Source organism: Sceloporus occidentalis, unplaced genomic scaffold, assembly GCF_023333645.1.
Source record: "Sceloporus occidentalis isolate IW3139 unplaced genomic scaffold, rSceOcc1.0.p SCAF_6, whole genome shotgun sequence".
NCBI classification, from domain to species: domain Eukaryota; kingdom Metazoa; phylum Chordata; class Lepidosauria; order Squamata; family Phrynosomatidae; genus Sceloporus; species Sceloporus occidentalis.
Genome location: NW_028316986.1, coordinates 54,645,473 through 54,663,472, shown reverse-complemented (window position 1 = coordinate 54,663,472; position 18,000 = coordinate 54,645,473). Strand labels below are relative to the sequence as shown.

General features: G+C 41.8%; 1 protein-coding gene across 2 annotated transcripts in view; it reads right to left on the bottom strand.

Annotated features, from left to right (window-relative positions):
- The window catches only part of DLK2 (delta like non-canonical Notch ligand 2), a 40,431-nt gene that overhangs the window by 9,471 nt on the left and 12,960 nt on the right, over window positions 1-18,000 (bottom strand). For both annotated transcript variants that reach the window (XM_089529693.1, XM_089529692.1), the window contains exon 2: window positions 11,129-11,230. In XM_089529693.1, the coding sequence (XP_089385819.1) occupies window positions 11,129-11,201 (73 nt within the window). In that variant the 5' untranslated portion in view covers window positions 11,202-11,230. The remainder of the gene's footprint in view (window positions 1-11,128; window positions 11,231-18,000) is intronic.

Sequence of the window (18,000 nt, the reverse complement as noted above, 5' to 3'; positions counted from 1 at the left end):
CAAAACAAAGCAGAAAGCAGGAATTAATATATTCTGATAACTTAAATCAGTCAGTATCAAATGAGAGTATCAGATCACATTATAGTCAGGTTCCCTGTTTGGATAGGTTTCTCCACCTCTATGTAGTAGTTTGACTGTTGGACTATGACTCTGCAGACTAGAGTTCGAATCCCCTCTCAGGCATGGAAACCCACTGGATGACCTTGGGCAAGTCACAATCTTTCAGCCTCAGAGAAAGGGCAAAGGCAACCCCCCTGTGAACAAGTCATGCCAAAAACCTGTAATAGGGTGCCTTAGGCTTGCCATAAGTTGGAAGGCACAATACAGCAACAATAATAGACAAACATAGTCTTGGACGGCACGGGGGCCTTAATGTGAACCCAGATCCCACCAATTTTGTTCTCCGAAAATCACAAACTTTATCCCCCTGAAGCACTGGGAGGGCACAACTTGACATTTATATGTAATTCTATCCCAGGTGATTACTTTCTATTTTCTTCCTTTTAAGGCCTAAAACAGGCCTAGGGTGGATGCACAGAGGACCCTTATCTGCTGGGGCTGGCTCAAGGCCCTCAGCCCCCATGGATAGCAAAATCTGTGAATACTCAAGTCCCATTAAATACAATGATGTAATAAAATGGTATATCTTATATAAAATAGGAAAATCAAGGTTTGCTTTTTGGAACTTATATATATATATTGAATATTTGCAAGCTGTGGATGGTTAAATCTGTAGATATGAAGGGTTGACTGTGTTATGTTAAATGGAAAGTTGTGCCCCTCCAAGAATCTTGGAGGGCACAGTTTATAATCTGGGGTCAAAATTTAACTTTGGAAGATGTCAGAGGAGGATGTATCCCTTCAAAGGTCTAGGAAAGAGCAAATAAAAAAAAAAAAACCAGCCACTAGATCCTCAGAACGTGTCCTTTGCAGTTTACTATGATCCATGCACAGACCTCCAATCTGAGTATGATTTGTCATTCATGTCAATGGAACAGAATAGCTCTGTGCTTGTATTCCTATGAAGAAGAGTAGATATGGAGCTGATATCTCCATCAAAGTGAATTGGGAAAGCACATGCAAGTGGAAAGCCTTTTCTATGTGTCAATAATACTGAGGCAATTACAAAGTTCTAGGATGGAAGTGGGAGGCATAAAACCCATTTTCTTTCAAGCAAATACTTTTTTTCCAATATGTATTGTCTTCCATCACTTTTATTATGTCACACGACCTTTAAGTGTCATCCATTGCTAGTGCAATAAAGACATTTTTTGCCTATTTGTTGCATGCTTTCTACATGTATCATCTTAAATGACATATACAGTACAGTTGGCCCTTCTTATACACAGATTCATGCATCCACAGTTTGAAAATGTTCCAAAAAAGTATAAATTTTAAATATCAAACCTTGAGTTTCCATTTTTATAAGGGACGCCATTTTGCTATGTCATTATATTTAATGAGACTTGAGCATCCATGGATTTTGTTATCCATGGGGGATCTTGGAACCAAACCCCAGTGTATAACAAGGGTCCACTGTACTGCCTTTGCCCAAGATTTAATGTATTTTATTTTGCAGAATTGGAAATGCACTGCTCTTTCCATTTCTTCCTCTCCCATCTTAAATACGGTTTTTAACTGCAAACTTGTACTTTGCTGTTAACAGATGAAAGCTGCAGCAAGATCTTGGTGTACAAATATACAGAAAATAATGGTCCATCTGGAAAAATTAACAACACAGGCAAATCAGCATATCTTCAGACAAAAGCATACAACAAACAATAGCAAAATAATGCAAGCCATTTTTTAAAGCCGCTAGAACTATTCCTGATGAGCAATACACTATTCTTTCCAATTATTTCAACAAATCAATGGGATTCCTGACTAGTCAGTAGAGGGGCATGCAACCTGTGGCCATCTGGTTTTGCTGACATCCAGCTCTCATAATCCCTCACCAATAACTATGCTGGCTAGAGCTAATGGGAATTGCAGCCTTACAACAACTGGAGGGCCGTGCAATGCCCACCACTGAGTTTTGGCATTCTTTTGTGCAAGAAAGCAAGAATAACAGGAATATAAAGGAAATACACCACTGTATTTCCAACGTCTATATATGAATGCAAAAGCTGGACAGTGAAGGAAGCTAACAGGAAGAAAATTAGCTCAAGACTGTTGATGACTGGAGCTCTTTAAGGTCTCTCATTCATAGGGTCACCATAGGTCAAGGTAACAACAACATAACAACAACCTCAAGGATCTATCTAGGAGGTGCTAATATTTTGATGTGCTTTATTAAGCAGCTTGTTCTTCATTCTCTTATGCTATCCATCTGAACCTTAATTAGCCCCAGTTTATTATAATTTAGCACAAAACACTGTATGGCTAAAGAGTGAGGAACTGAACAAAGAACAGCTCAGTTATGGGTCTTTTGTTCCTCTCAGGTTTGGAAACAGTGGTCCCTTTTTCATTTGGTGCCCCACTGGTTTCTGAGGGATGGGATATGAGAGGGGTTCACCAATCATTATAGTTTAGGTTGGGGTAGGCAACTAAGTTGGGACTGTGGGATAATTTCACCTCCTGCTCTCCTAGGGGTGTTTTGGGGAAACCAGAAATGACCAGAAGTCAGTTCCAGTTTCAATTGCACTGAACTAGGGAATGTGTTTGGGTTTTTTCTGGCTTGGGGAGAATGGAAGTTGCAAGAGACAAAATAGCCTAAATCAACACATTTCAGTGCAGTTTTGCCGTGGTTTGGGTAATTTTTAAGATTTTATTTCACCTAAAAATAGGGGGTCCATGGGAACTTAAGATGTCCAGGTGGCACAAGGACAGACTGAGAATGCATGTGGGCCATAAGCTGCACTTTTCCCATTCCTGGTTTAGATGGGAAAGTCTGAGAAGAGCTTGCAAGAGAATCTTGAGCACTTAGTTATACATTATGTGAATACTGGCTGATAATCAGGAAGAGATTAGGGAAAAAATAGTCCTATCCTTAAATCCTCTTCCTCACATTTCTATCCAGACTTCAGCATGTAAGGTAGGAAGTTTAACCCATTCCTCCCAAAATATGATTCTAGCAGAAACGGCCTTGCACTAGACTTCAGAGGGAAAGCTGCTATTGACACCAATGGGGGAGGGATTGTATGTCGAACTGCACTGTGCTCAGGATTGGGAGGGTAATTTTAACAGGAATCATAGCTGGGGGAGGGAGAGATTAAGCCTATTCTCTCCATATACTGAGGTCCCAATGGAAACTGGTGCATATGTGGGCAGCTATGAGATTTCAGTCTTCAATAATCTCGATAAGGCTGCAAGTAACTACTGGAAAGTAATGCACACCTTGGCCCTACAGTTAGAGGTCTTAGTTCCAGGAACAAACAGCTGGAATCCCACTTGTAACAACACAGGAATAAACTGACTTACATCTATCAGATTTTCAAGAGCTTTTGGGTGTACTTTTTGTGATCCAACTTGGGTCAGGGGAAAGGTAGCATATAAATAAAATAAAATAAAAGGCCCCATAACAAACTGAAAGTGTAAAGGGACAAAGAAATGTGAAACTGGAGTGGGGAGGGATAGGGAGATACCACCGACATCTGTCTCAAACACATCCTTGAAAAACTACTTTTGAGAATTATCAGAATCCCCCAGCCATCATGTCAAGTAGTCCAGAAAAATAACTGTTTCAAGCTCTGGTTAGGATACCTCCTAAATGGTACAAAGACAGGCCCTATGAAGTGAAGTACTGTGGCCCAGTATGTGGGCTATTTCAGCCCAGTCCCTGGCATCTCAAGCTATATGGTGAGTGAGGAATTTGCTAGACCTTGAGGTTTTGGCTGAGTTTGACTTCCAGAAAATAGCAAGATAGTTGAAGTTACCCATAACTACTACATCTCTCCTTTCTGAGTGGGCGCTCATAGAATCATAGAATCGTAGAGTTGGAAGAGACCGCAAGGGCCATCCTGTCCAACCCCCTGCCATGCAGCAAATCTCAATCAAAGCATCCCCGACAGATGGCCAACCAGCCTCTGTTTAAAGACCTCTAAGGAAGGAAACTCCACTACACTCCGAGGGAGTTTGTTCCACTGTCGAACAACCCTTACTGTCAGGAAGCTCCTCCTAATGTTGAGGTGGAATCTCTTTTCCTGTAGCTCGCATCCATTGCTCCGGGTCCTAGTCTCTGGAGCAGCAGAAAACAACTAGCTCTCTCCTCAATATGACATCCCTTCAAGTATTTAAACAGGGCTATCATATCACCTCTTAACCTTTTCTTCTCCAGACTAAACATCCCCAGTTCCTTAAGTCATTCCACAGAGGACATGGTTTCAAGACCCTTCACCATTTTAGTTGCCCTCCTTTGGACACGCTCTAGTCTCTCAATGTCCTTTTTGAACTGTGGAGCCCAGAACTGGACACAGGATTCCAATGCAACTGTTATATGGATTTGTTATTGGCTGACCGTCCAAACCCAAAGGGTGCTCAGCAATGGCTCTTCTTCATCCTGGAACGAAGTGACAGATCAAGCGTGAACTCTCCCTGGAAATCAAGATGACTACATCGAGGCTGTCATACATTGACCACATTATGAGAAGGCATGACTCACTAGAAAAGATAGTAATATTGGGTAAGGTGGAAGGCAATAGAAAGAGAGGAAGACCATATGATGGTTAGACTCAATCAGGGAGGTCACAGACCTGAATCTCCAGGACCTAAGCAGAGTGGTTGAGGATAGTAGTTCTTGGAGATATCTCATTCACATGGTCACATGAGTCAAAGTCGATTTGGAGGCAGTTAACAACAACAACCTCTAACTGAGACTAACAATAGGATTTAGGCCAAGGTTTATCCCTCTCCCTTCATGCAGGTGTGTATAGCAGAAGTAAAGAGAATCTGTACTGTATCATTTTTATAGCTTCCAACTATCCAAATTTGGCAAAGATAATCCTGATTAATTCTCTGCCCTCTGACTTTTTTTAGCACACTTCATCTGGTACAAACGTACTTCAATTGGTGCAAAAGTAGTCAATTAACTCAGCAGGAGTGAGAGGAAAGGACAGAATCTTACCCTCCTCAGTAGATTCAAGCAAAAGCAAACTGCTGCAACCTCTCACAGATTCTGTGTTCTTCCTCTTTAATAACTTTTGCCAACTTGATCACATCTGATATGTGATCAAGACCAGCAAAAGGGCTCAAGCTCGATTCAGGCTTGCATCCTTCCGAGGTCGCTAAAATGAGTACCCAGATTGTTGGGGGCAAATTAGCTTACAGTTGTAAACCGCTTAGACATTGCTTAGGCGGTATGAAGCGGTATATAAATGAAGCTTGTTTGATATTGTTTGGCCAGACGTGCCTAGTTGTCATCTGTAAAATGCTAGAGGAAGGCATTTCAGCTTTTAAAAAATGGCCAAGTAATGATGTAACTGATGAGACTGGTTCCCATGGAGCACAGGACTGAAAGTGGTGGGTGGCAGATTTTGTTTTGTGGTAACTGTCCCCCATGTAAACGACACAGTAACCTGTTGAAAGCTCACCCCACCCACCCACACTTCTTTCTTCCAGCATCACTGTAAATAATATTTCACCTTGCTTCAAGGTGTGTGTAAGGGGAAAAGAGAGAAATAATCAACATTGTAATGTTTTAATTTAAACAACTGACAAAGTAGTGATGAAATTGACAAGGCTGCATAGCCCTGCAATCACATATCTGTACTGAATGTAGAAAAGTTCTTTTAATGTAGAGATTAAATTGACAGTAAGTTTCTAAAAACAAAAACAAAAAACCTCATAGCAGATATGAATGTGGGGGGATGGTATTCATAATGACAGAGGAGAAGCAGGATTACACACTATCACAAACCACATTAGCAAATACCATGTCAGACAATAATGCTCTTATCTCTTCACATCTGAAAACTTTTTTTGCTATTGCAATGGAAGTTGTACAAATTACTACAAATTTGTGCTTAGAATGAGACGACAACTGAAAAACCACAGGAATATAAGTGTTTAGGAACAAAGTCATCTGCATTCTCAGGAATAACCAGGCAGCCCATTTATGCTGATACATTTGTTAGCTTCTAGCAAACAATGCAGACTGAATCTTGTAGCACCTTGTAGTAAAGCTGCTACCAGATCCCTTTGAATTCTGTTATTCCAAACTAACATGGCAGAATGAACTGTGGGATATTCCCAGTGGATAGTACACTGCTAACAATACGACACAATTTCCCGCTCTGATTCCACCCTTTACACTATGTCGTGCACTCTTGTTTTCTTTTTACATTTTTTCTTACATTTCACAAAGAGTGTTTATCCACATTAGCTCACAAACACATTTCCTTTGTTCTTTAAGAAGAAAATCTTATGGCCTGCAGCCACCTCGGTCTTTACCAAATCGGAGCCGCAACAACTGCATGTCACGGCCCCAATCTGGCCTTTCTGCAGTTCAAAAGGGAGCCACAAAAAGTAGCTCCTTTTTGCACCCTGGAAAGGGCGCCGTAGCCACCAATGCCATAGCCTTATGGCTCTCCTTTGGCACTGTGTCATCTAAACACAGCACCAGAGGAGCGCCATGATGCTGCACGCCATGTGATGTGGCACATAATGTCAAGCCACCATGGGATCGGAGTTGGGTGTGTGTCGTGTGAACACCATACCCCGTCTCTGCCCCCAGGCCAACCTGTTAGACATTCTTTTTTAAAAATTTGAAGGATATCCACTTCTTTTTTCCACCCCAGGCACACCTGAGTTTCTTTCACTATGAAACAAACACACATCACTTCTGCTATAGTGTTATTTCATTGCAAGAAAGCTGTGATGCTTTCCATTACTTGTGCCTAGTTATCAGTCTACTATTGCAAGATAAAAGTTGGTAACTTGTAGCACAGAGCTTGGGAAAGTTACTTTGTGTGACCAGAGCTCTCAGAATTGTTCTTACTGGTGGCTGTACTGTCTGGGCCAAAACCTTCACAAGCTCTGCCATACCACTAATGGGAATTGCAGTAAAGCAGTGTGTTATCAATGATGTTTTCTCAGAAGTAAAGCTTGCTGAAAGGGCATCTACCCTACACAGTTAAAACAATTTGGTACCGCTTCTTTGTCCTGACTCCATGGGATAGCTCATCAAAGTACTTGGAATTCTAAACTCCCCTGAACAACCACACTAAAGATCTCTTGCACAGAATCTTAAGACGTTTACCAAACAATAAATACCAGGATTCCATAAGATGGAAACATGGCACAGTGATCCCCCACCCCAAAAAAGAAAACCCACTTTCCAGCACAGAACTTTTGATACAAAGACCGGCTGTTCCTCATGGTGATATCTGCCCTGAACTGGTTACAGCAGCAACTGAAAGAACACCATGGCAAAACGCAGGGCTTTCACATCTTTTCCCCATCCTCAGTTGAGAGGCATAATCTGGAGAAGGGAAGCAGCTATTGTTATATGCAATTACCTGCTGTGTGGTATACACAATGCAGAATATACTCCCAAAGCAACTATAGCTGTGGAACAATCTAGAAACTGAAATGGGCTTTTTTACCTTCAGCATGGAGGCAACCAGTATTTCCACTCCTCTGTCCTTCCACTTAACATGAAAATTAGAACTGTTTCAAAGGATTGATTTCTCTTTAATTATGTAAATGTCCCCAGTGTTGTAACTGAGCCCTGACCTAGTTCTGCCTCTTCAAACTTACTTTTTTTCCCTTCCTTTTTTTCAACCCTGTTCTCTCCCTTCAAGCCTTCCTCCATAGATGAACATCTGAATGTTCTCCTTCCCCCTCTGCTTTGTATCTTTGCAAGGTGAGATGATGAGGATCTAATGATATTTATTGGGTAACATCCTCACAGGCCTTATCTACTTATATTAGTTTTATATAAGATCATCTATTAATGAGATAGTTTCTCTGAAGAAACCTTGCAAGTTTAATAAGGAGGTGATAATTTTTTGTTAGAGGTTCCTGGTCCCCTTTCATAGCAAAAGAGTTCTCAAGGGCAATTCCAGGAGAAAACAACAACAATTCCCAGGAAGAATGTGAACACAGTATAAGCCTGTGATGCAGCTATATTTGTCATACAAATGCTAATTTCCCTTACTATTATATGAATAAAATTAGGTAAATTTATTCAACAGAAGGACACAATTTGATAGCTCTTTAAATAACAATTAATACAATTTGCATTTACACTTATACGTTAGATTACTGAGGGGTTGTTCTTGTTTTGTTTTTGTTTTTTAATTATAATATAGATATGCCTATACTCTCAGTGAAATGTGTGATTATAAATGTGTGATCCCATTTCTCACACAGTGAAATGTGTGATCAAAGTTAGCTATAATTTTTAACAGCACCACAGGTGGAGACACTCCATTTGGACTGTGGCACAAGGGAGGAAGGTAACCCCTTTTTATGCCTAAAATCTTCCTCCCACAGTTGATGCCCTTGAGAAAGAAAAAACTTTTATGGGCGCAAATAACAGCATTTCTTGAGGTGTAAGCAGCAGCTTGAGAGGGCTTAAGTAATTCTAGTCAGGGATCTGGTATAGAGGGGTATGGGAAGCAGAGCTGGGAAAAGTTACTTTTTGAACTAAACTCCCAGAATCCCCCAGCCAGCACGGCCATGCTCATGTTCCCTGGCAGATTCTGCAGTCCAAAAAAAGTAAACGATTAAAAAGGGTTACACTCCCCTTCACCCTACACTATGTTCATATTCAGCAATTTCTCCAAATGGTAGGTATATAGATATTGATCAATGAAAGTGATAATGCACTTAGCATATTGCCTTGTTTGGCCCTGAGGCAGGGCTCCCACTGGGGTTGTTTTAAGGCTTTTCACAGAATGCCCAGCAGGTGTCACTGTATGCCTAAAATCAGGGCTGGGGGGCCACTCAGGTGAAGGAGAGTCTGGGCCAATACTAAAAGTGTGAAATGCTGGCACTACTAATGTAGTGTTACACATTTAACTGCATATTACTGCCCACTATGCTTTTTTCTTTCATCCAAAGAAGCCTGTCAGCCCCCACCTCTGTACAGAGAAATGTTGTGGTGACAGGTCCCTAACTATTTCCTTTCACATTATTTACCCACTCAGAGTTCCCCTCCAGCTGCTTCTCCACTTGCATGGGAAAGGTAGCTAACTTTCTGGGGGAGGGAGCAGGTGCAGGGTATTTTGGATAGAAAAGCAGCAGGGGGGAAGTGAAGCAACCCTATTTTTTCCACTCTGCTCTGCTGCCTACCAAGGATGCTTTGAATTAATTAAACAAAATAGAGTGAAACATGCAACCAACATGTAATATCTAATTTGACACTCAGAAAACTCCAGCAACTATGTGCCACTAGCTGGCAAAGCTGTATGGCAAGGAATAGTACTTTCTTTTCAGAGGGCCTTTTGAATGAACTGTCTATCCAGTGACTCAATAAATGTGCCACATAAATCCCTTTATTTTGATTACTATAACCTTCACTCTGTGCATAATCAAGTATTCCTGCTGGCAACATATCAACCACTATGATTAAAACTGATACACGGTCTTATGCTGGATTGCCTTATGCGTGCCTGTGAGTGCATCTAAGCACATACACGTGGGGGCAAAGATCTTCTGCCTTACTGAATCCATGGAGCAATACAGAGAGGACAATCATTCTGATACACAAGATGGCAAGCATCCTGCTATTATAATTTCTCAAGATTTGGAGACAGACCGTTCTGGCCCCACCCACCCTGTAAAAAGACAGGAACCCCCATGTACTGGTCTGTTGGAAAGGACATAATGGGGAAGACAGGGACGTAGCTAGGATTTTAGGAAGGGGGGGGTCCAAACTAAGTGCCACCATTATAATGGGGCTTGGGTGTGGTGGCGCAGCAGCACACACCATTCATTTTTCTAATGGAAGGGGGGGTCCGGACCCCAAGACATCCCCCCCCCCCCCGGCTACATCTCTGGGGAAGATAAGACCTTGCTAAACTATTTCAGTCCCATGAAGTACTCTGTCTGATGGACCCAATCTTTGTTTGGCTCCCTTCTCGCTAGCATACAAAATAATCTAGTCCCACTGCCACCCATGAAGTGCAGTATTTACACATAAATACATAAACTACATTTTAGAGCCTTAGATGTTTAGGGCCTTAAGATTTTTTATTTCTTTCAACAGGAAAGAAAGACAGACAGGCAAAAGGCTCTTCACTTTCCACAGTGATAGTGCTATGATTCCACTTTAACTCCCATGATTCTATCGTATGGAATCCTGTGATTTGTAGTTTAGGGGGAATATATAGCATTCACAGTCAGAGAGCTCGAGTGCAACCTTTGGTCCTCCAAATGTCGGGGACTACAATCCCGAGAAGTCCCAGCCAGCATGGGCAATGGTCAAGGATTCTGGGAGTTGAAGTCCCAAAGATTTGGAAGGCCAAAGGTTGAGAACCACAGCTCTAGTGCCTCACCACACTACAGACCTCAGGATTCCACACAAAATTGCCATGGCAGTTAAAGTGGAATCACAATTCTAGCACTGTGTAGTGTTAAACAGCCCAGAAAGATTGCCTGTCTGCACCATACAGTTATATCACTTTCATACCACATTATTTATCACTGCTCCATCCTAAGGAATCTTGGAGTTTGATGTTTAGTGATATACTTCGAAGGACCCAAGTACCTCAAAAAGAAAGGGACTGAAAATAAATCAGTTTAATCCTGTAATGTAGGTAAGCACTCAGGATACCCTGAGAAATGTAGTACAGGGAACTGGATTAGAGCTTTCTACAAGAGAATCTAAATTGTCAAACTATAGATCCAAGGCATCTTTAAGACAGAGCCATAACAAAGTGTAAGAGACTAATATAACAGTGTAATGCAGGTACAACCAAAATTTCAAATTTTATAGATTGTTAAAATGGGGGAGGCTTAAATCGGACATATTTTAAGGTCTCAGGATGTCTTAATCCATACAGGTGCTGTTTAGTGATTTGTTTATATGGCATCTCAAGAACAGGGAACTCTTTTTGAAACAAAACTAGTCACTCACTAAAAGATCATGAGAGGCTCCTGCCTATCTCAGGGCACATGAGTCATCCTGCCCTTTCTTGCTATAAGAGTCTTTGTGCACCCAAGTAAACATAACACTAATCCTCACCTTGGGTAAAATGGTGATGGGCCACCAGGATCCAAAGCAAGGACATGAACTGAAGACAGAAGCTCCTGAGCATGGTCAGTGTGGCCCCACCGAGATAGTCACCTACAAGAACATGAAAGCAAAGTCAGACCAATAGTTGTAGGCACCTCTGCAGTACTATCATGGGATTCCAAATTACAAAATGATTACTATAAACTAACTTTTTTTAAAAGAACTAACACCAGACCATAGCTTTCACATTCCATGCTTCTTCAAAGATTCTGGGGTTGGATCTCAGGATGCTGTATGACTACAACTCCTATTAATATGTGCCATTGGTTATGCCAGCTAGGTCTGAGGGGAACTACAGAACAGCATCTGGATGTCCTTATGTACACCTGTAATCTAGAGGTTAAAGGTGCCAGAACTGTCAGCTCCTGTATATTCAAAAAGCAGTATGCCACTGTTCCCAAGATTCTTTCTTTATCCCTTTTACCACTGGAATCATATCACTTTCCACAAGCTACCGCTAAAGAAAATACCCAATCATCAGGAGCACTCGGCAGGAATATGGACTGAATTTTGGGAGTGGGCATTGGAAGCTCACCAGTCTCAAGTTAAAACAATGTTGAAATTTAGGCGGGATACAAACCGCTGCTTTGCGGCGGTCTGCCGCCGCCGCCGGTTAGTCTGCGGGGGAGCCGGAGCCTCCACACGGCGCGGCTCCCGTGCAGACTGAAAAAGAAGCTCCAAAATGGAGCTTCTTCTTGAGTCGCGTTTGTGACGTAGCGAGGCGCCAGGGGCGCACTCGCTACGTCACAACGCCCGCAACGCGTACGGACGCTCAGCGTCCGATACGTCAAGATGGCGGCGCCCATGTAGAAGGGGCGCCGCCATCTTGTACGTATTGAATACGTATTAGGGTTAGGGGGGTGCGGAAGCACCGCCCCTTCCTAACCCTAGTACGTATCCTATACGTACTAAATGGCGGTATGTATCCTGCCTTAGTTATTATTACTGTTGTGTGCCTTTAAATTGTTTCCGATTTATGACAACCCTAAGATAAACCTATCATGGGGATTTTTTTAGCACGTTTTGTTCAGAAGGAGTTTGCCCTTGCCTTCCTCTGAGGCTCAGAGTGTGTGACTTGCTCAAGGTCAACCAGTGAGAGAGTTTCCATGGCTGTGCGGGTATTCAAACCTTGATCTCCAGAATCATAATCCAGCACCCAAACCACTACATCACACTGGCTCTAACATTTAGTTATATTTAGTTATACTTAGGCCTGTTACAGACTGTCAAAATAGGGTTGCCATAACCCGGCGGCCCCCGTGACAATCACGCTTTTTGGGGGCCCCTCCCGGTCCCGGTCCGGTTTGGGCCCCCACCCATGCCTTGTTCCCGGTTTGGGGCCCCGCTCCGGCCATTGCTGCTGCTGCTAATGCGGCTGCTGCGGCACCAACCCACCTCCTCCTCCGGCTCCGCCTTCCTCCTCCTCCTCAGCGGCAGAAGCGCCGCCGCCACCGCGCCTCCAGTGTGAGGGCTTGCGCACCTTGGCGCGCACCACCCAGGCCTCAGCAGGGGCCAGTGGCAGCATGCGCGCCTGCCCCGCTTCCCTCCGCACGCGCGCGCCTGCCCCGCTTCCCTCCTCGCACGCGCGCCAGCCATCTTAAGGAGGAGGAGGAGGAAGGAGACGGAGGAAGGGTGCCTGAAGGCCAGGGCAGAATTGGGCCAGAGGAGGAGGAGGAGGAGGAGGAGGAAAGCTGAGTCAGTGGCCATTAGGTCTGCCTTGGTATTTTGGGTTTTTTTAATTATATTTAAAAATATAAAATACTTATTTTATTTAATTTTTTAAATTTTTATTATTGCTTGTTTTGTTTTATTTTATTAATTTTTATTATTGCTTGTTTTGTTTTGTTTTATTAATTTTTATTATTGCTTGTTTTGTTTTATTTTATTAATTTTTATTATTGCTTGTTTTTGTTTTATTTTATTAAATTTTATTATTGCTTGTTTTTGTTTTATTTTATTAATTTTTATTATTGCTTGTTTTTTATTTTATTACATTAATTTTTATTATCAAATATATACACCCCTGCCTTGTTTTTTATTTATTTTTTCATTATTTTTTATTATTAAATATATACAAGTGCATTTTCTGTGTATTTATGGTGCTTTGAATGCTAACAAGTCTGCCTTTCTTGGCCAATTATAGTGGTGATGATGATGATGATGATGATGATGATGATGATGATGGTGGTGGTGATATTGATATCAACAAGCCTCTGAGGCACGGCCAATGTAACTTGCTGTGATTTTTACAAACTCATGCGCAGTGAAGAAAAACCACAGTCCCTTGACCAAGTACACACTTCTGAGAAGTACAGTTGAACCCGAGGCCAAATACATTTCTGCCATCTGTCTAAGAATAATGCCAAAATGTCCTCCATTTTGATCATGCCTAAAAACATGCATTTATATTAACATTTTAAAAAAAAACCTCAATTTTTGCGCATCCTCCATTTTTATAAAAATGTGTCCTACATTTGAAAATGTTGCCCTACATTTGTCCCGGTTTGGAGGTCCTCACTTATGGCAACCCTATGTCAAAATAAAGCTGCTTCAGGTCTCTTTGGAGGTATGCTGTTTAAATGATGCATGCATCCTAAGAATCCAGAAGCTGCACCAAAGCTGCGCTCCAGTGCTTAGGAACGGAGTGTGGCTTTGGCGCGACCTCTGGACTCTTAGGACCCATGCATCATTTAAATAGCATACCTCCAAAGAGACCTGAAGCAGCTTTATTTTGGCAGTCTGTAACAGGCCTTAGTTATACTGAAGTAGTATTGCAGTTGTTTATTTATTTATTTCCAGGATTTATATCCCACCTTTCTTCCACAATGGGATTCAAGGCGGGTTACAATATACAACATTTCTTCAGGACCCCAGACATAAATCTTTCCCAACAGCTGAGAACTGGATATTTCTTAAGATTATTTGATTATTTTTTTCTCCAATCACATTTGTGTGTTCTACTATCTGACAGGAATCTGCAACGCTACCATCACACACATTTTAAGTTGTCTCTTAGTCTATATCAAAACTTAGAGAAGTAATCCAAAATAACCTTTCAAGCTCCTCTCTATGGGCCATATAATCTGTGAAGACAGCAGCATTTCTTTGGGATCCCAGGCAGAAATCTTTCCCAACAGCTGAGAACTGGACCTGAGACCTTCTGCACAGACTGCATGTCCTCCACTACTCAGCTTTGGCCCATCCTCTTCTGCTAAATAACTCCAAGCAACATACAGGTACACCATCATCACAGAAACCATGGGAGATGGCCTAAGCTGGCAGAAAGCACCCAGCCCAGTATCACCAAACCAACTTCTTCTGGAGACGGTATTTACTAGTTATTTTATTTGTTTTATATCCCACCTTTCTCCCCATATGTGACAAAAAGCAACTACATTTATACTCCACCTTTCCTTCAACCTTAGGACAGCATATATGGCTCTCTTCCTCCCCACACTACCCTCATAACAACTCTGGGGGACAGGTCAGGCTACCTGGACCAAGCTTATCCAGTGAGTTTCATGGCTCAATAGGGATTTAGATCTGGCTTTCCCAAGCCCCCGTCCAACACTCCTCATCATCTCACCAGAACAGAATTATAGGCAAAACAATGTGTGTGGTTTTTTTAAATTTATATTTAAGTTTATGGTTTGTTGATTTTTCTACAGTTCCTGCTCCAAACAATGAAACAATACAAACAGTTTTAGTTGTAGCCAACCATTAATAAGCCAAAATCTAGGCCAATTATATTCTTCATAGAATTGGGTTTTTTATTATTATTTAGAATAATCATCATAGCAAGTCCTAAAAGTAAAAGTCACCAGTATGTAATTTCACCAACAAAATGAAACGTCAAGAAATATACAGATAGGAATTATATGTATTGAGAACGTGATGAAGTATTTCATGTCCCCGTAGTTGTCCCATCAACAATCCACTTGGATTGTTAACCATACACCCCACACTCCTTTCCAGTAGTTTTCTACTGAGACATCACCCATTTTCCCAATTTCCAGTCTGGTGGCAGTAATAAACATTTTTTTATAAGGTCTTTATGTTTTGGTTTTTTATTTGTGCTAAAAATACAAAGAGAAATACAAGTCCATAGCAAAATTCGACTTTTTGCTTTTTGACTTTTGAAACTATATCAAGTATGTCAAGCCAGAATTTATGAATCTTTGGACATCCCACCCACATATGCAAGTACATTCCACAGCAACTACATCCCCTCCTGCAAGTTGATAATTTGTTGTTTAGAGGTCTGACTTTGATTTAAATGAAGGAGAAAGCGAGATTTGGGCCTAATCCCACTCTGATAGTTTCAATCCCAGATCCATCTCCCAACCTGACCTATATTTTATGATCCTCTCATAGATTTTTTCGAATTAGTATTAGTATTACTATATGCCCATCATATTCAACTGTGAAGAAGAGGTATGACATCTTTCAGAATGGAGATTTTGAGGCTGGAGGTGATGTGAGGTCTGGAAGAGTGCCAACTCCTGAGATTGTTGAGTGTGTTCATGACTTGATTTTGGCAGATTGGCAAATCTCAAATAAAAATGATTGCTAAAATGCTATAGATGTCCCAGGAACACGTTAGTTTTATATTTCATGAGCAGCTGGCAATGCAGAAGCTGTCAATGAAGTGGGTGCCAAAATGTTTGAATGCTGATCAGAAACAAAATTGAATAGATACTTGAAGTTGATGTTACAGCACTCTAAGCAATCTAGTGAAAATATCTGGAACAACTTGTCACTGTTGATCAAATGTTAGATCACTATGATTCAGAGATCAAACACGTGCAGTGGTGGCACTTGAGTGCTCTACAGCCGAATAAGTCAAGATTGAAAGGTCAGCAGGAAAGGCCATGGCCATAATTTTCTGGGGAAGGAAGGTATTTTGATAACAATCTTCAGAAGGGCCAATTAGTGCAGAATACCATTTTAACTTGCTGTGGTGATTAGAGGCACTGAAGGGAAAATGGTGAAGGGGTACTGCAGAAAGGTGTTCTCTTTCTTCAGGGCAATTGACCTGCTCACAGGGCTGGGAAGACAATGGATGTTTTGAGGAATTTGGGGTTTGAATGCATTGACCATCCACCCTATTCACCAGATCTTGCTCCATCTGACAATTTCCTGTTTCCAAACCTTAAAAAGTGTTTCAAAAGAAAGAAATTTTCAAATGATTCAGAGCTAATAGCAGCAGGAGAGCAATTTCAGTGCCCAGACATATTGTTTTTTGGAAGGTTTAAAGAAACTTGAGAAGTGATGTGCCATGTGCAGCACACATTGGGGTGAATATATGGAATAGCATGAAAGTTTCGTCGCTCTAGGTCATTTTCTTCTTGGTTAGGCCAAGAAGTTTTCAACATCTACTAACATATTATCTAGTAGTAGGGAGGGAAACATACCAAATTTATGTTTTTGAAGGTAAGATCAATGGCGTCCCTACCCCTGGCGTCACTTGGTGCAGGGGCGGGGGCTGCCAGGTTGGATGACAGTGGCCAAAAGGGTGCATTTGGGCCTCTACTTTGCTGCTGTGGTGTGATAACTGTCATGACAAGAGAGATAACTGTTAAGTCGAAGAGTAAGGAGAGCGGACTAACAACTGTCTCTCAATCGGATTGTAATGGACTATTCTCCTTCAGAAAGGGTGTGGGAGGGGACAGTTATTCCTTGTCAGAATGTAGCCTCTCATAAGTGACTGAAATATTACAACGAAGTGGAGATTTATATATATAAATTCTTGTCCTGGCTCAGCTAGCACACACTCACAGAATGAGCAAGGGAGGAACCAATTAACTCAGAGTCCTGTGATAGCTCATGCAATGGCAGCATTAACAGGGCTCAGAAAGCTCTTGCCTCTGTGAGTCCATTTTGCAAAAGTGTAGTCAAAGTCAATTAAGGTTTGGGGAAACAAGTAGTGCTTGTCAGGCAATCCAAGATCAAAGAATCCAGCAAGGTCATCAGGAAGTCCAGGGGTCAGTGTCGCCGAAGTCACAAAACAGGAATGCAGGAACACTAACTGGAAAGCAGACAGGTTGCTTCCAGCATCCCGCACCTAACAGAGCTGGCTCTTCAATGAATGAGCTGTGGCCACCTGGCTCTAATCAAGAGCACCTCTCCTGTTGCTTGGCAAGAAGGCTCATTGAGCATCTCTATATGCTCTCTGCTCTCAACACATCTGCAGACTTGGGGGCTGTGCTGTTTTCCCAGTTTTGTCCTCTGTGTCATCAGCCAATCCAGGTGCAGGTGAGTCCTGGCACTGGTCCTCCTCAGGCTGAGCCTGCTCTTCAGCTGAGAGAACTGCGTGAGTCTCTTCAGCCTCAGATTCAGAATTTGAATCCTGGCCTGAGTCCTGGCCCATTACAATTTAACAGTACTCTCTGTCATGTTAGGCACACCCTGATCAAAATGGTGGAAAGAACACATTATTCCAAAAACAGAAGTAGATGAAGGATCAAAATGGTGCAGTTATCATGGAATATAATGATGCAGATCAGACTGAAAAGGTGGTTATCTGGGTTTAAAATGATTCATCAGAAAATTCTCATTCCTACTCTGGTCTCAGCAATTCCTGATTGCTCTTCTTATTTCTTTTCCATTGCATAAGTTTCCATTCTGATGTCTTGTCATTTCACATTTCTTCAGGCTAAAGATGCATTTTCTCATCTAACTTCCACCTCTAGCTCTTTAGGAACAGGAATATCCAGAGTCACATACATGTCTAATCTTTGCATAGGATTATGTGCAGCCAATGTGTTGCTGTCTTTAATGATGAAAGGAAATCCTCATCTGTATTTGATGCCTTCTCTTTG